Source organism: Emys orbicularis, chromosome 9, assembly GCF_028017835.1.
Source record: "Emys orbicularis isolate rEmyOrb1 chromosome 9, rEmyOrb1.hap1, whole genome shotgun sequence".
Taxonomy (NCBI): Eukaryota; Metazoa; Chordata; order Testudines; family Emydidae; genus Emys; species Emys orbicularis.
The window spans coordinates 40,791,479-40,810,636 of record NC_088691.1 but is presented as its reverse complement, the minus strand read 5'-3'; the positions used below and the strand labels follow the sequence as shown (position 1 = coordinate 40,810,636).

General features: G+C 44.2%; 1 protein-coding gene across 1 annotated transcript in view; it reads left to right on the top strand.

The window, feature by feature from the left end:
* GABRA3 (gamma-aminobutyric acid type A receptor subunit alpha3) overlaps window positions 1-19,158 on the top strand; it is a 113,055-nt gene that overhangs the window by 66,789 nt on the left and 27,108 nt on the right. Inside the window, exon 4 of the mRNA XM_065411006.1 lies at window positions 11,202-11,422. Within this exon, the coding sequence (XP_065267078.1) occupies window positions 11,202-11,422 (221 nt within the window). The remainder of the gene's footprint in view (window positions 1-11,201; window positions 11,423-19,158) is intronic.

Here is a 19,158-nt window from a genome sequence, read left to right as displayed (position 1 = left end):
TGTAATGAACTGTAATCGGTTGGGGTTCTTGGGGCAGTGAGCCTTTATGTGCCCCAGTTCATTACATTTAAAACATCGCCCTGCTAAGGTATCACCGGGGCGATGTTGGTTGCTGGAGACTGGTGTGGTGGGGTGAGAAGGCGTCTGGGGTTTCCCTTGGGATGTGGGTGGGGTCTTGGGTTGTCCCCGGTGATAAGGTTTTGTTTCGGCTTGCCCCTTCTGATATTCGCTCCAACTGCTACTAGCTTTTTTCTTTTCTGTCACCTCCACCCATTTGGCTCCAATCTCCCCCGCCTCGGTTACAGTTTTGGGCTTCCCATCTAGGATGTACCTTTCTATTTCCTCAGGAACACCCTCTAAAAACTGCTCCATTTTTACTAGGGAAAGCAGATCTTCCAAAGATTTAACATTTGCTCCTGATACCCAGGCATCACAATTTTTGTCAATGTGATAGGCATGCCGGGTAAATGACACATCTGGTTTCCACCTTAGGGCTCTGAACCGCTGACGGGCATGCTCGGGTGTTAGCCCCATTCTGAGTCTGGCCTTGTTTTTAAAAAGTTCATAACTGTTCATGTGTTCCTTAGGCATTTCAGCCGCCACTTCTGCTAAGGGTCCACTGAGCTGCGGCCTCAGCTCTACCATGTACTGGGTTGGAGGGATGTCGTATCCAAGGCAGGCCCTTTCAAAATTTTCTAAGAAGGCCTCAGTATCATCGCCTGCCTTGTAGGTGGGGAATTTCCTGGGATGGGAAGTGGTACTTGGAGAGGAATTGTTAGGATGGTCTGATGCATCCTGCTTAGCACTTGCTGCTTCCAGTTCATGCTTCCTTTCTTTTTCTCTCGCCTCCTCTTTGGCTTTTTCCAGCTCCATCTCTCTCTTGTGGGCCTCCTCTTTGGCTTTCTCCTCTCTTTCATGGGCCTCCTGTTTGGCTTTTTCTTCTCTTTCATGGGCCTCCTGTTTGGCTTTCTCCTCGAGTTTTTTAATTTGAAGTAGTCTCTGATGTTTTTTCTCATTTTCTTCTGCTTCTAGTCTGGCCAGTTCTAGTTTGCTAGCTGCTTCACTGGTAGTCATTTTCCTGGTTTTCTTGTGCTGGGTCTCACCCTCTGCAGTTGACTGAAACTGGGATGTATTTAGCTCAGGCTCCTGCTGAGTGCTGCTGAGTTAACAGAGACTTTCTAACAAGCTACTCCCGAGGATGTAAAAAGAAAAAAAACACAATTCAGCTTGTAAATTATCTTTACCAGTTGTTTGCTCATTCATTGAACCCTTCTCTTAACAAAGGACCTTGTTAAAAAAACTTAACACCTCTGCCTTCAGGCAAGGAGAGATAAGATATGCATCTACCTTCAGCTCTGCTCTCCAAGCAGCTAGAAGGAAAAAAAAATCTCTTACTGGCTTTTGGGTTTAAAACGATCCCACCGCTGTGCCACCATGTCAAGGCTGTATCCCTACTTTGAACTTTAGGGTACAAATGTAGGGGCCTGCATGAAAACTGCTAAGCTTATCTACCAGCTTAGCTCTGGTCCCGCTGCCACCATTCTCGATGGATTCCCTCCCTGGGAAGCCTTGAGAAACCTTTCACCAATTCCCTGGTGAATACAGATCCAAACTGCTTGGATCTTAAACAAGGAGAAATTGACCCTTCCCCCCTCCTTCCTTTCACCAACTCCTGGTGAATACAGATCCAAACCCCCTTTGGATCTTAAAACAAGGAGAAATCAATCAGGTTCTTAAAAAGAAGGCTTTTAATTAAAGCAAAAGGTAAAAATCATCTCTGCAAAATCAGTATGGAAAATAACTTTACAGGGTAATCAAACTTAAAGAGCTCAGAGGAATCCCCTCTGTCTTAGGTTCAAAGTATAGCAAACAAGAAAAGCACTCTAGTAAAAGGTACATTTACAAGCTGAGAAAACAAAGTAAATCTAAGACGCCTTGCCTGGCTTTTACTTACAATTTTGAAATAAGAGAGACTTGTTTAGAAAGATGGGGAGAACCTGGATTGATGTCTGGTCCCTCTCAGTCCCAAGAGCGAACAACCCCTTAAACAAAGGACACACACAAAAGCCTTTCCCCCCCCAAGATTTGAAAGTATCTTGTCCCCTCATTGGTCCTCTGGGTCAGGTGTCAGCCAGGTTACCCGAGCTTCTTAACCCTTTACAGGTAAAAGGATTTTGGAGTCTCTGACCAGGAGGGATTTTAGTACTGTACACAGAGAGCTGTTACCCTTCCTTTTATAGTTATGACAGCATCACAAAAACGCAGTATAACCACTATGGTTAAGAAAGCCTATCACCTTTATTTTGGCTGCAAAATTGGAGATCAGGACAAGAGGTGGGCCCCACACATATGCTGCAACACTTGTGCAACAAATCTTCGCCAGTGGTTGAACAGGAAAAGGAAATCTATGCCTTTTGCAGTGCCAATGATTTGGAGAGAGCCAACAGATCATACCAGCAATTGTTACTTCTGCATGGTGCCTCCAGTTGGGAAAGGTGTGTCAAAGAAGAAAAAGTGGACTGTGCATTATCCAAACATTCCATCAGCTATACGCCCAGTACCCCACGGAGAAGGACTGCCGGTTCCTGATGCACCAGAATCATTCTCACTTGAGTCAGATGAGGAAGAGGAAGAGGATGAAACTTCTGGTCCTGAACCATCAATGTCACAGGACCCACATTTTCTCCCATCCTCCTCCTCTGAACCACATCTCATAACACAAGGTGAACTGAATGACCTTGTCAGGGATTTGGAACTACCCAAGAGTAAGGCAGAGCTGTTGGGCTCCAGACTACAGCAGTGGAATCTCCTGGCAGGTGATGTTCGGGTTTCCATGTTCCGTGACCGTCAAAAGGATCTTGTCCCATTCTTCTTCATGGAAGGTGATCTTGTAGCCTGCAACAACATCGATGGTGTGATGGCAGCCCTCAACATCGTTCATGATCCAGATGAGTGGAGACTGTTCATTGATTCATCGAAGACGAGTCTTAAAGCTGTTTTACTGCATAATGGCAATGTTTTGCCATCAATTCCAGTTGGTCATGCAGTCCATAGGAAGGAAACCTATGACAACATGAAACAACTTTTGAGGTGCATAAACTATGACCAACATCAGTGGCAGCTTTGTGGCGATTTGAAGGTTGTTGCTCTCTTGCTTGGTCTGCAGACTGGATACACAAAGTACTGCTGTTTTCTCTGCGAATGGGATAGTCATGCAAGAGATTCCCACTACATCAAGAAAGATTGGCCACTCCGACAGTCATTGGAACCTGGGAGGAAAAGTGTTCAGCATCCACCACTTGTTGAATCAAGGAAGATTTTGTTACCACCCTTACACATCAAGCTGGGTCTGATGAAGAACTTTGTCAAGGCCATTGACAAAACACAAGCAGCTTTCAAGTACCTCCGTGGAAAATTTCCAAGGTTAAGTGAAGCTAAGATAAAGGAAGGTGTCTTTGTTGGTCCTCAGATTCGTGAACTTCTTCGAGATGATGCATTTGACCATGCACTGCGTGGCAAGGAAAAGACGGCATGGAAAGCCTTCCAGTTAGTGGCAATAAATTTTCTCGGAAACAACAAGGCAGACAACTACAGGTTGTTGGTGGAAAACCTCCTCAAGGCATACAAAAGCCTTGGTTGCAACATGTCACTAAAGATAAATTTTTTGCACTCTCATCTAGATTTTTTTCCACCGAACTGTGGAGCAGTGAGCGACGAGCACGGCGAGCGATTTCACCAGGACATTGCAACAATGGAGAAACGCTATCAGGGCAAATGGAGCCCATCAATGCTTGCAGACTATTGCTGGACAGTGACAAGAGATGCTCCATTTAATGAATACAAGAGACAAGCCAAGAAGCGCCGAGTAGACACTGAATAGGACTAAACTATGTACAGAATAGTTTTTTGCCTTTTGTTTCATAATAAATTTTATTTATATAACCCTTTGGCTGATTTTTAAAGTGTTACATAAACAGGACAGGTGAAATATTATCATGTAAAGCAACCATAAACACATGAAAAGACCTAGGTTTACAATTTATGATTAAAATTCTACTATCTACACAATATACATAGACATAAAATGTAAAAACTTAAATATCTTAGAAACAGTAGCCAATCAGTTGTTTTAATTGTCATATTTGAATTCAGCACATCAAAATACATAATAAATAGCACATTTTATCTCTGAAGCAGACGACTTCTCAAAAATTATAGACCAGTGTAATCTGTGAAGGAATTTCTGTCAGTATCCTTTGTCCTAGAGCTGGGTGAAGGTTTTCAACCAAAGCTCTTTTTCAGTGACAAATGCAGATTTGTTAACACCAAAACGTTTTGCAAATTCATGTCAGTTTTGTTGAATTGTTCATGTTGAGAAAAAAGCACCAACAAAAAACAGTCTACAAATGTCAAAAGATTTCAACATTATCAAAATGAATCATTTCAATTTCTCAGTTCAGAACAACTTTTTTGTTTCAAAATTTCCAGAATGTAGACATATTGAAAAAAATGCTCAAATTGAAACAGAACATTTTGGTTTGGGTCAAACAAAACATTTCATTCGTCTTGAAATGAATTTTTTTCAACTTCTTGGTTCAACAAAAACACTTGAAAATGTTTCATTTTATGCCGACCCAAAATTATTTCTTGTTTATTATTATTATTTTTCAGAACTGCTCACAAAACAAAAAAATCAGTTATTCACACAGCTCTATTTTGCACACTACGGGTACGTCTATACAGGGCTAAAAGACACTCAGCATAGCTGCAGCTGGCCCAGGTCAGTTGTCTCAGGCTAGCGGGGCTCGGGCTGCAGGGCTAAAAATTATTATGTAGAGTCTTTTGGGCTTGGGCTGGAGGCTTTGCACAAATCTACACAAAGATTTTTCAGCTCCAGAGCCCGAGCCCCACGAACCCGAGTTAGCTGATCCTGGCTTGGACAGCTGTGGCCATGCGGCGGGTTTTTTATCCCTGTGTAGACATGGGCCAAAAGGTGAAATCCTGGCCCTATTGAACTTGATGAGTATTTTTCATTGACATCAGTGTGGGGGTAGGGAGCAGAATTTCTCCCTATGTTTCATTGCTCAGCATAGCCATTTGCGACTTCCAAGTGAATGGAAGGGACAGGGGAGGAGAGACATGTTTACCCACCAGAAGGAAGTCCATGGAAACCAAAAGTATTTTCTAATGTGGTCCAATGACACCTTATTGTATCTCCAATTGCTGGGACATGTTGTGCCGCTTCCCATCAAAAAGAGGCTGCGTGACTTCAGACACCTGCTCGTTCTTTTGATTTAGAGGAGCATGAATCATGTCTTTTAATCCTTTTTTTCCTGCCTGATGAAGTGAGGGTGTTTTGTGGGTTTTTTCAGTGAGTGCAAAGGGAAGCAAATTGGGGAGTACCACAAAAAGAGCAAGAGCTTCCTACAACATGATTCTGCCTCCCTTATTCATCTTGAGTAGCATCTTTCTTCATAACCCACCCCGCTTTCTTCAATGTGACTACTCATGGAGTAAGTTACTTAGTAAGAGTGTCAGATTCTGACCCTATGTAAGTGGGGCGGATCATCCCCTTTCCTTCACCAAACTGCTCTAAGTGCCTGAAACAAATATACAGGGTAAGCGAGACAGAGAAAACAAGTGAACTGACTGGCATATTCTGATATGTTTAAGGAAAATTATTAATGAAAAGGCCTGAGGAGTGAATCTAGGTTTATATTCCCTCAACAGTTTGTCTTCTAATTAAAACAGAACTCTGGAGCATAATTAATAGTGAGCTTTCTCAAAAGCATTTCTTGCAGCTTGTATTGCACAAAAAGAGGATTTGGTAGTTTGTGTTTATTTTTAAATTACATGCTGGCATCATTAGTGGGGACCGACACCCTGGTGTGTGCCTCATCTCTGAGTGTCATTTCGTCTTGGATTTCCCCACACTGCTGGATGCTCACTTTGGCTTGAAGGTTCTCCCTAGCAGGGGGACAAGAATTGAATCCAAGCAGGCTTGGGCAGGATCAGTGTCCTGAAACAACCTTCCTCCAAACCTCTGGACCCTAGAGGATTTCATTCTCCATGTTCATTCAGCCACGGACATCTCTCCTGCTGCTCTACCAGCGGGCCCCCCCACAGACTATTAGCACTGGTGATCAGAGGATTAGAGGAGAATTAAATCTCTGAATTTCATTTTGATGCCTCCCCCCATCAGAGGAGTCTGCCTTGCTTTGGAAGGACCACTCCCGGCAGGGTTAAAAGTTAAGTTAATGTCACTCTAGCTGAGAGTATTAATCTCATCTGAGTTCTCACTATCCATCTTGTTCTCTTTCACACCGCACCAAAGACCAATAATATATTCAGCAATCCCAGCCCTTAGGGAGTATCTGATAATTACTTCCAAGGTGGAGCATATTTGATTAAGGGAGCATGGATAATGAACTGTGAAGAAGAAATATGAGGTATTGAAAAGAGGAAACTATTCTCCGCTGTGTGATTTGACAAAATGAATTTAAAATTAGAAAGACAGTTAAAGAATAATAAATTTTCTCTCCCCTTGTATGCTTTAGTTCCATAGATTTTGCCCATACATAGCAGATGTGCTACTGCGTGCAATTCTGGTGCTGAGCACACTTTGAAATGGGTGTTCAAGAGAGAACCACACAGGGAAAGGAGGATGAACTTGCACCTTTCTCAGGATTGTTTTCCTATCTTAGATAGAAAAGTGAGGAAGTCACTCCTTCCACATTGGCATCTGTCTGATGATCCAGCCCCTGTGCGTACCCAGCCATCATTATCTGCAATTGAAAGTCTGCCTTGTGCATCCAGATTCAGACAGATTATAATGATGATGAGGGATCTGGGAGGTGAGGCAAATAATGTTTGCTGTTGAGAGCGGAGAGCAGCTGATTACTAACTACAGAGGAGTGTTGTTTGCTTCTGTCTGACGTGTGGGGGCGAGGGGACTCCAGCCTCACGAGCTATTCAACATGAAAAGCATTGGCTGATAAGGTCCACACTAATGTCAGATATTGGGTATTCCAGCTGTCCCTCAGCTTGTTAACTGGAACAAAGATGAGACTCTGGAGAGGGGCCCTGCAGCGGAGAAGAACCTGAGCCATGTTTCTGTGGTTCTCTGGCATAGATTTTAGTCACAGCCCTGGATGGAGAAGAATGTGACCTACAATTCTTGGTTCACCTGGAATGGTGTGTAGGTGCAGGCACTGGGAGGAGGTGAATCTGAACTGGGGGACTGCGCTCACATGGGAAGAACACTGGGGGCCAGAGGAAAGAGACCCTGGCCATGGTTTCTCTTCTTCTGAGGATAAGACTCTTAGTACAGAAGGAGAAAAGGAGGAGCTGAGTTTGTGTTCTCTGTGGTGTAGTTTGGAAATTGTTCATCAGAGTGAAGGTCCTGAACTAGATTTCTCTTCTCCCTCTGACAAGGACTCTTTCTCTCCTGACATGGCAAGGAGCAGAGGGCTTTGTTTCACTGTACTTGTTGCTGGGCCTCTTGTCCCCACGCTGCCAAAGAATCATTCAGGGGGCCTTGGAGAGAGATTGCTGCACTCTCTGTTAAAGATGGTTGTTTACAGGCTCCCAAAGGGACCACGGTCAAACTACAAACTGCGGGTTAAAATGTACAGGGGATTTCAGAGAGGAGAAATCATGGGAACAAATGCCCCTGGCCTGGCACACTCTTGTGTTCCTGTTTGTTTAGCTTGGATTGCATTCCTCATACAGCAGGGCAGAATTTGATGCTAGGAATTTATACCTTGTGGTCAGCAGCATCTGGACGAAGATGATCTTAAACGCAAAGAAGAAGCTTACAAGAAGTGGAAGATTGGACAAATGACCAGGGAGGAGTATAAAAATATTGCTCAGGCATGCAGGAGTGAAATCAGGAAGGCCAAATCACACTTGGAGTTGCAGCTAGCAAGAGATGTTAAGAGTAACAAGAAGGGTTTCTTCAGGTATGTTAGCAACAAGAAGAAAGTCAAGGAAAGTGTGGGCCCCTTACTGAATGAGGGAGGCAACCTAGTGACCGAGGATGTGGAAAAAGCTAATGTACTCAATGCTTTTTTTGCCTCTGTCTTCACAAACAAGGTCAGCTCCCAGACTGCTGCACTGGGCAGCACAATATGGGGAGAAGGTGACCAGCCCTCTGTGGAGAAAGAAGTGGTTCGGGACTATTTAGAAAAACTGGATGTGCACAAGTCCATGGGGCCGGATGCGCTGCATCCGAGGGTGCTAAAGGAGTTGGCGGATGAGATTGCAGAGCCATTAGCCATTATTTTTGAAAACTCATGGCGATCGGGGGAGGTCCCGGATGACTGGAAAAAGGCTAATGTAGTGCCCATCTTTAAAAAAGGGAAGAAGGAGGATCCAGGGAACTACAGGCCAGTCAGCCTCACCTCAGTCCCTGGAAAAATCATGGAGCAGGTCCTCAAGGAATCAATTATGAAACACTTAGAGGAGAGGAAAGTGATCAGGAACAGTCAGCATGGATTCACCAAGGGGAAGTCGTGCCTGACTAACCTAATTGCCTTCTATAAGGAGATAACTGGCTCTGTGGATGAGGGGAAAGCAGTGGATGTGTTATTCCTTGACTTTAGCGAAGCTTTTGATACGGTCTCCCACAGTATTCTTGCTGCCAAGTTAAAGAAGTATGGGCTGGATGAATGGACTGTAAGGTGGATAGAAAGCTGGCTAGATCGTCGGGCTCAACGGGTAGTGATCAATGGCTCCATGTCTAGTTGGCAGCCAGTTTCAAGCGGAGTGCCCCAAGGGTCGGTCCTGGGGCCGGTTTTGTTTAATATCTTTATTAATGATCTGGAGGATGGTGTGGACTGCACTCTCAGCAAGTTTGCCGATGACACTAAACTAGGAGGCGTGGTAGATACACTAGAGGGTAGGGATCGGATACAGAGGGACCTAGACAAATTAGAGGATTGGGCCAAAAGAAACCTGATGAGGTTCAACAAGGACAAGTGCAGAGTCATGCACTTAGGACGGAAGAATCCCATGCACAGCTACAGACTAGGGACTGAATGGCTAGGTTGCAGTTCTGCAGAAAAGGACCTAGGGGTCACAGTGGACGAGAAGCTGGATATGAGTCAACAGTGTGCTCTTGTTGCCAAGAAGGCTAACGGCATTTTGGGCTGTATAAGTAGGGGCATTGCCAGCAGATCGAGGGACGTGATCGTTCCCCTTTATTCGACATTGGTGAGGCCTCATCTGGAGTACTGTGTCCAGTTTTGGGCCCCACACTACAAGAAGGATGTGGAAAAATTGGAAAGAGTCCAGCGGAGGGCAACAAAAATGATTAGGGGTCTGGAGCGCATGACTTATGAGGAGAGGCTGAGGGAACTGGGATTGTTTAGTCTCCAGAAGAGAAGAATGAGGGGGGATTTGATAGCAGCCTTCAACTACCTGAAGGGGGGTTCCAAAGAGGATGGAACTCGGCTGTTCTCAATGGTGGCAGATGACAGAACAAGGAGCAATGGTCTCAAGTTGCAGTGGGGGAGGTCTAGGTTGGATATTAGGAAACACTATTTCACTAGGAGGGTGGTGAAGCACTGGAATGCGTTACCTAGGGAGGTGGTGGAGTCTCCTTCCTTGGAGGTTTTTAAGGCCCGGCTTGACAAAGCCCTGGCTGGGATGATTTAGTTGGGAATTGGTCCTGCTTTGAGCAGAGGCTTGGACTAGATGACCTCCTGAGGTCCCTTCCAACACTGATATTCTATGATTCTATGATTCTATGATGTCATGTGTCAGAGTTTTGTTTGATTCAGCATAAGAAAAAAATGAAGGCATAGACACACAGCTGTAGTAGATCCACATCATTCCATTGATTGTAATGGAATAACATCAATTTTAGAGCTGGACAAATAACAGATTTTTCAGTTTGTTGGCAATTTCAAAAAGTCAGAAAAAAAATCATTTCAGGTTGGACTGAAAATTATGGGTGAAGTGAAAAGCTGGAAAAAAATTGTTTTTGTGTGAATGAAATGTTTTGCTTCCACCATTTTAAAATGTTTTTGAACTTTATTTTAAAAATTAAAGGATGAAAAGTCATTTTAAACTGAAAAAATTGGAAAGTTGCATTTTGAAAATGTCAAAATGAAACATTTTGTTCTTTTCAGAACGTTTTTCCGCAAATGAAAAATTTGGCAAAACTGACAGAAATTTATGAAACATTTTGGTGTCACCAAATCTGAATTTTTCAACGAAAAAAGTGTGTGACAAATTTCACTCAGCTCTAATCAATTTACTTCAGCTGAAGACCTGAGCCCAAGCCTCTAAGGGGCCAAATTCAGCCTTAGTGTAACCCCACTGGTTTCAAAAAGACTTACACCAAGATTAATTTGGCCCCATGTGCCCTATCCTAATTCTAATTTTATCCAGGTTTAAACACATTTCCTGCATTTCTGGGTTCCTCGTTCTTGGGAAAGTTCATTTCTGTTCTCCCAGTGAATAAAATTGATTTCTATATTATTAATTCAGTGCTAATGGCATGCCTGCAGGATCCCCGAGTCCTGACCTTTCATATGTGGGAACCGTTACACACATCACTGAAATGCAGCCACCTCTGGGGTGAAAAGTGGTAGCTGTTTGATGGTGCTTGGCAGCACTGCAAAACAATTTAGGACTGAAAGTGACTTAGAGTATTGTCCTGATGTTTCAAACATGGTTGCATAAAGTTAGGCATCTGAATCCATATTTAAGCACATGAGTTGAAATCATTAGGATCTGCCTGTGGTGTCAGTTGCATCCTCTGCTTCCTGTTATCCTGAAACTGCTATGCAATGTTGCTGATACAGAATGGCTGAGCAGTGCCACCCTAGGGGTGGTTGCATTTCATTGGTTGGTGTATGATCCCAATGGCATATGTACAGTGTATAGGGCACTTTGAGATGAAAGATGTAGATGAATACTATGGGGTATTCATGTAAAGTCATTATACCAGAGGTAGCAATTCAAGCTTACCTTAGGGTCTTATCAATCCTGGAGAATGTCACCCTGCTAAATACCTCTTGTTCCCACTCCAATGATTGAAATGCCACTCCAGTCCACAGTCATGAGTGCAGTGCACCCAAAACCCCATTGCACTCAATGAAGGGAGCAGTTTTCATTCTCTGGAGCTTACGGGGTGGCTTGCAATGAAGAACTAGATAAAATCAGGTCTGATTTGCTCTCCTCTCTCTCCCTAGGAATACACCATTGATGTATTTTTCCGGCAGTCCTGGAGAGATGAGCGGCTTAAGTTTGATGGCCCCATGAAGGTCCTCCCCCTTAACAACTTGCTGGCCAGTAAGATCTGGACTCCTGACACCTTCTTTCACAATGGCAAGAAATCAGTGGCCCACAACATGACCACACCCAACAAGCTGCTGCGCCTGGTGGACAATGGCACCCTTCTGTACACCATGAGGTAGGTGTGCCTCTCCTGGGCATGGACAGAACCTGAGCCCATGGTTCTGCGAAAGCCCTAGGCCCTGGCGGGGCCCAAGCTGAGGTGATCCTATGGCATGCTCTGTCCAGGGCTGTGCAAGCTTCCCACTTTTTAAGGACCAAAATGAGTTTAATCTCTTGACAGTTGAGCTGCAGATTAATCTGCATAGTGTCAACAAGCTATCACGCCTACAACTGGAAAACAATGCTTAACATTTCGGTAGCACGTTTCAAACATTCATTAATCCTCACTGCGGTCCTGGGACGTAGGTCTCTCAGGATCAATATGCTCCTGTTTCCAATGAGGAAACTGAGGCACAGAGGCTAAATGACAGGGTGTCCCTGAGTAAAGAGGTGAAAATACTGGGCTTGATGCTCCACTGCCTCACACCACTGTGGACTCATTTAAACCTGTGAAAAGTGAGTATAAAGTGCTGCTGCATCAGGATGGAAGTTGCATTTACACTATACTGCACTCACTTTAAATCAGGAGTGATTCCATTGTACTCAGTGGAGTTACACTGGTTTTAAATTAATGCAAGTAAGAGAAAGATCAATCTCATAGACTCATAGACTTGAAGGTCAGAAGGGATCATATCTGTCTGTCTTAGGTATTTATCTGGCCTCCATTATCATAAGTATCTGAGTGCCTCGCTATCTTGAATGCATTTGTTGTCTCTACATGCCTGGGAGAATGAGTAATAGGACCCCCCAAAATCATTTCTGGATTTTTCTGCATTAATTAAAGGTTAGCTTGCACCCAGCTTGAGACATCACAAGACAACATGGAACACAGAGATGAAGGGAATCTGAAAACGCTGATAAGGAGTTATAGATGTGTAGAGTATCTACATGGAAGTGGAATGAGAGGCCATAAGAATGAAGCCCAAGGGTCATCAGAGCCCAAAGATTGAAAAATAGTTGGCCTCAAATAGTCTATTACAAGGATATAAGAGAAGAGAGCGACAAGCCACCACAATGAATGATCCAACAGATCTGGCCCAAAGCAAAGACCCCACATCCTGAGAGATGCTGAATCCCTGCAGTGGTTCACCATCTCTCAGGATTTACTCCCAAGAGACCGCCTGGCACTGGATACCAAAAGCAGCCCATAGCCGAGATCCCGCCAGTAGCTCTGCTGCAATCCAAACTTTCCACATCCAGCTGAGTTAGTCACTGCAAAGTCATTCCAACTCTTTATGAAAGTAGCATTGCTTGAACATCTGGCTTGGAACTTTGGCTGCAGCGGGTCACGCTGAAGTTGGAGGCTTTGTAAGAGATGACCCTGGACAATGTAGTCGAAAAGTTTAGAAAGAACAGGGTAACAAACACAGCAGGTTGGAAATTTTCCAACTGACAATGCCATTTCATTGAAATCGAAATGTCAGTTTTGATGAAATTTCATTTGTAAAAACTAATCAGAACAGAACACTGTGATAAGGGTGAAAGAGCAGCCTCTGCACTTCTTAGGGGCAGTGTCCCTTCTGAAACAGAACGATTTGATTTTTCATTTCAAAATGACGTATTGTTTCCAATTTGTATAATATAACATGATTAATCACAGTTGAAATTGGATTGAAATGTTTTGATTTTCTCAAAACGAAGCATTGCAATCAACCACCAGCAAACGAAGAAATGGAATTTTATTTCCAAGGGAATTGTGAGAATGTTTTGGGTTCCATTTCATAATACACGAAAAGGCCGATATCGCAGAATTTCCTATGAAATAGCAAATCTGTTTTCCACACAGCTCTAGTAACAAAGAAATGGCCAGTGCTCTGTGTAGGAAAGTGCCCATTTCAAGCCTACTACCTCAGGGTTTGCCCCATTTCCAGAAATTCAGCATGGCTTTTTGTCCCATATGTATCTAACATGACTTCTTCCCCATGGCCCCAAAGGAAATACCTGCTGTGGGCCAGACTGGATTTGTGACAGCACCTTTGTAGGGGTGCTCAGAATCAGGGCCAGTGTAAGGAGCCTCCCCTCACCTCATGCATCCTGCCCCTTAGGGGTGCAGAGACGGCTCTTTCCATGACCCCCAGGTGTGTGCAGCTTTCTAAAAGGAGCAGTGAGGGGGCAGATCCATGCCCTGATCCCCTCCCCCCCTCAGAACTGGCCCAGCCTAGTCACACTAGAGGGGATGGGGCTGCACAGTCCTGATAGCATGGTGGTGCATGCACACATCCCCAGACCTATGCAGTGGGGAGGCTGGGAACTGATTGTACCTCTCTGAGCTCCCTTGGGAAGGTGTCACTCTGCACTCCCTCTACTCAATGTGTTCAGTCAAGCTCAGTATGGCACTATGCAATTGGACACATGAGATACTGCCTTCTTTTTTATATATATATATATATAAATGGAGATATCCTATCTCCCTAGAACTAGAAGAGACCTTGAAAGGTCATTGAGTCCAGCCCCCTGCCTTCACTAGCAGGACCAAGTACTGATTTTGCCCCAGATCCCTAAGTGGCCCCCCTCAAGAATTAAACTCACAACTCTGGGTTTAACAGGCCAATGCTCAAACCACTGAGCTATCCCTCCTCCCTAAGCTTGCAGTGGGTCCCTCCTAGTCCAGCCCCCTAGAGGCATCAAATGCTAAAATAAGCAAATAGAGGCATTTCCACTGCTATTTATACTGTTAGGAAACCAAACTTCTCTTCGCCAAGAGTTTGCATTCATCTGTAGCCGCTCTGCTGGAACAGCAATTCTGACACATGCATCCAGCATCGTGTGACAGTATTCATAGCTCCTGGAGAGAGGCCCCTTCATCACTGAACTGCGCAAACCAACTGCAGCTTAGTATCCAGAGATATCATAGCATCACAACGCAACCTTCTCACGCAGCGTCACAAAGCAGACATCAGCACACGGTGTCAGGGCATCGCATCTATTGTTTTATGGCCTTCCCGGCTCCAGCACAAATATCTCCTCTCTCTGTTCTCCTCTTCCTGGCTGCTGAGTTATAGTGATCAGTGTTACCGTTCCCTACTTTCCCACCTGCTTGGAGGAACAGCAGTAGAACACAGGGGCTTTAGTCCTGTTATGCAGTGCTCCCTCTGCTGTCTTGTCTGAGGCCAGCCGCAGTTTGTAGAGCAAGTCTCAGGTGCATGTAGCTCACAAAAGCCACATTCAGCATCCCACAGTCCAAATGTAGCTCTGGAGCCCAGATTGACTAACGAGTGTATGTGGATCTGCACAGGGTGTGAAAATAGCTCAGCCAGAAGCAATGGGCTTGATGCAGAAACGTCAGGGTGAAATCTGTGGGCTGTTTTATTCAGGTCAGCCTAGATGATCATAATGATTCCTCCTCCTGGCCTTAAAATGTATGAAAATATCACATGCCTAATTCTGTGCATAGAGCACAACACTTTGAGAACCTAGCCCTTAAAGAGCCCTTCTGCTCTGCAAAGCAACTCAAAAAAGGCATTGTGGGGTTTACACATGTATTGTTTCTGTGATTTCCAAATTATATGTGCTCAGGTAAACGGGAAAAGATGTTTTCTTTGATTGCCAGCCCTGCAAACTCAACTGGGGACCTGAAAGGCAAGCTGGGCTCTTTTGTTTTCAGGCACCATCTTCAAGCAATAAAGGTTCAGGGGACCAAATTATCTCCTTAGTGAAATACGTGCAGCTCCCTTGTCTTCAAAGGGACTGCATGTGTACATTGACTCAAAACTAGTAAACTGTTGTGGCTACCATTGGTGGTGGAACAGTGAGGAAGTTACAGAGAAAGCTCACCATAGACACAGCCTGAGTTCTGCCCTTGCTAAAGGTGTCACAGATTCCATAGTTGTTATTAACAGAGAGGGACCAAAAGCTGGAACATTAAGCCTGAGATCTGAGTCCCAAGAGCCAAATTTGTCTCTACAATTAAGCTTCCATGTTGGATCCAAAAGCAGAAGAGGCCTATTTTCCTGCTCAGTTTGTGTGCAGCTGAACTGTTGCAAGGACGAGTCTTAGATGGCAGAAATCTCATAAGACCAGCTGATCCCCATCTTGGGCTGAAATACTGCCATTTGGGGATGAAATTTCCTGAAAACAAATAATGAGATTTCAGTGCTGGCAGATCCAAACTCTGAATCCTAGAAGTGACTCAGCCTCGAACCCAAACCCCAGACTGGAGCCTAAACCCAACTCAGAGCTGAACCCCACCTGTTCAGCCTACCTGTGATTATTAAGGAATAGCCTGGGACAGCAAAGTGAGGTATAGGAAAGGACAAAGCCAACATGATATAACTGGCATAAACAGAGTCTCTGGTGCTGTACAGGGTTCTATAATGCTTTTGTGCCATATATAGACCAAGGGATTATCACATTTAACTCCAAGAAATTGGAATGAGTCTATAGCTCATCCGCTAGCACTACACAGGTAACTGCATGAGCGATAATGACACATCAAAGGTTTTGATAATCTCATGGTAACCATGAGAACTGAAGCTGAAGTGGTTTGTAGTACCATCAGCCCCAGAGAGGTGTATTTAGCCTGATACACACTTCTTGCCATTGGATTTAGCTGTTTAAAGGAACTCAACTGATTGTATGAAGGAAAACATAATTTCTTTCTGTGTGTCTAATTTTTGTCAGATTGTTCCTGCTGGGGGTGGAGCAGGAGAGGAGAAAACTTAGAGCTTGCAGGGTGATTTCAAGACCACTATAAACAAAAAGTGTATTGTAGGTGGGTGGGACAGAGAAGATTACTGATTAGAGGGTAGAATGGTAGGATTATGAGATCAACTAGAGCTGGGTGAAATGTTTTGGACCAATAATTTATTTGCTGAAAACTGCAGTTTTGAGTTGACTGAAACTGTTTATGAGTTTGGGTCAGATTCAGTGAATAGTTTCAGCCAAGAAAAAAAAAGACTTTTTTTTTTTACATCAAAACATTTCAGTGCAACATTTTTGAAACAGAACGTTTCAGCTCTTTGTTGTGAAATGAGGTTTTGTTGTGAAACCTAGTTCATTTTATTTAAAAACAAAACAAAGGATTTAAAAAAAAAACAAAATAAAATGAAATATCCTGTTTTGAGTTAAATTAAACATATTATTTGACCCTAAACAAAAAAAAATCCATTTTTCATTGTGGTGAAAAAAATTGAAAAAATGTTTATTTCAGGTTGACCCAAAATGAATTTTTCCCCAGGGTTTTCATTTCTGTCACTGAACTGAAAAATCCGTTATTTGCCCAGGGCCAGGTCAGAGGTACCTCAGCCAATCATCATGTGCTGTTTGGGATTCGTAGGGATATTTCACAGCTAAACTATCTGAGCCCCAAGATGGCATTGCACCTCTGAGCTAGGACTGTCGTCTCTGCTCGCTGTAGTGTTGCTGTAAATATGGATAGCTCTGCAACAAGTCTTTTTGCACAAGTGCTGCAGAGGCTGTGGTAATTGCCTGAGAAATGAGACATATTCCTCTTAGTCTGACATTTTGACATTTCATTAGGCAAAGCATATGGTCCTGAAGAGTCCTTGGGCCAGGAACAGGGCTCAGCAGGAGAGGCCATCTGGGGGGAGAGGGGAAAGGGAGGGATGTCTCCCCTCCTGAGCTGTGATTGATTTCAGAGTCCACATCAATATTTTAGCTAATTAGTGCACAGCAGGATGAGAGAGTGAGCATGCTGGGGTATGAGAGAGCGAGAGATCACATGTGTGAGAGTGTGCACACACGTGTGCAAGAGAGAGGAAGTGTGTGTGAGAGAGATCACATGTGTGAAAGCCATGGAGTGTGTGTACGTGGAAGAGCACAGTGTGTGTGTGTGTGTGTGTGTGTGTGTGTGTGTGTGTGAGAGAGAGAGAAAGTATGTGAAAGCACATACAGTTGCATGTGAGAATATGTGTGTGTGAGAATGTGTGAGAATGCATGTGTGTGTGAGAGAGAGCACATGCCTGCCCCTGTGTGCCCTTGCGTGTGAGAGAGAGAGTTCTAAGGCCTATTCCCCTTTTCCCTACAGCGAGAAAATGCTACCATTGGTCATGTTCTGAGGCATTAACTTTTTGGCTGGTTGAAAAAGCTGAAAAGTTTCAGGTGAGATTTTGCCTGAACATTTTAGCCATTTCATTTCCCATGGTTTTTCAAGACCTCAATGTTTAGTTTTCTGTATAATTTCAGGGACCCCCATATTCCCCCAGTTTATGGGATGGGGAGAAGCTGTTGTTTTGTGGTGAGGGGGATGGGCTCCTTTTGGTTTGGTATCAGCTAGTAAAATTCTCTTTGAGCTTGAAATTCCATCCGTTCCATACATTTGCAATTTCACATGAAGTGGCCATGGCAGCCGTCTCTGGCCATTCTGGCTTGTGCAGAATGCCCAGAGGCATGCAAACATCTGTGATACACAGAGACAGATGCAGACAAGGTCAAGCAGATCGGAAGTGTCCAGAGACCAACAATACTGATTCCACCTACAGATGTGGAACACTTTGTGCTGGATCCTTCACACCCAAGTCAAAAAGACTGATTGCTCTGATCTATGGGCAGCCAGATTGAGGAGTTTGAGGCTGAGGGCCAGGTGGATACTGTCATTGCTAATGATAAGGTGCAGCTGTGGGAGAGACTGCCTTGGTGCTGCTCTAAAGTACACTAGGACCATGGTGGCAGGGACCCCAAAATCTGGGGTCTGTAACCAGCATCTTTGTACCCTCCGTGACTCAGCCACTCCCAGGGGACACTGATGGCAGCTGAGCATCTTGCCCAGTATAGTTAATTAAAAAGGCAGATTTGGCTTATTAGAAAAGCACTAATGATGAGAGTTTATCCTTTGGGCGGGATGACTTTGGAATCAACTCGCTGGGGTACTTTTGAAATGATAAGGTCATCAGTGAAGCAAGAAGGATCTGGGCCGAAGAAGACGGCTAAAAGAAAGGGTAAAACAGGCCATGGATGGTAAAACGGGCAATTTCCACATGGATGAAAACAGCGAGGAAGTTTGAAGTTCATGCACCAACAGTCCCATGCATGCATCAAGGTCCCAACAGTATTTTTATGCCAATAACATTGAAGGGTGTTACCAAAAAAAATCCATTCTAGCTGGAGAAGAGACATTTGAAGCCCAGAAAGACATATGTCTCCCTCAAGGACGGAGTGATAAGAACTATGCAGACCTGACAGAAGAGCTAACAAAATGCTAAGTTCCCCAAACAAATTTGTAGCTGAGAGAGAGACGCTTCACTTAAGAAACCAAAGAGAAGTAGCAAGTGTATCTGATTTTCTGGGTGTTCGTCCCCAATCATTTTGGGAGCTTGTCTGCCTTTTGTATTTGGGATCAGAAATCTAGAATTAAGACATAGGAACTGAAGCTGGAATAAGTAGTGCATGCAGTGTTAGTATGTGAACCCAACGAAGGAAATGGACTGCAAACATCAGACCAGATACAGAGCCCATGGCAGTATTTCCATTGATGTCAGTGAGTTTTGGATCAGGCACTGAAAGATACCTCTGCCTACGTGCCCTGTTGTCCAGTCCGCGCATGAGGAGTGAAGAGGACATCAGCAAACTGGGGGCAGCATGTGTGGTTTTGTTGCTTGGGGATGTTACTTCAAATCGCTCAATATTTCTGTACCAGGCCAAAAAGCCGGAGCTGGGGTCAGAGAGGCCTGGGCAGCAGATCACACTCAGCCAGGAGTATGAAGCACCTCACCAGCTGTGGGCTGGATTGGGAGCCCCTCACTCCCAAAGGGGAGCCATTACATGACTAGTCCCATTGACTTCCATTTAACCGAT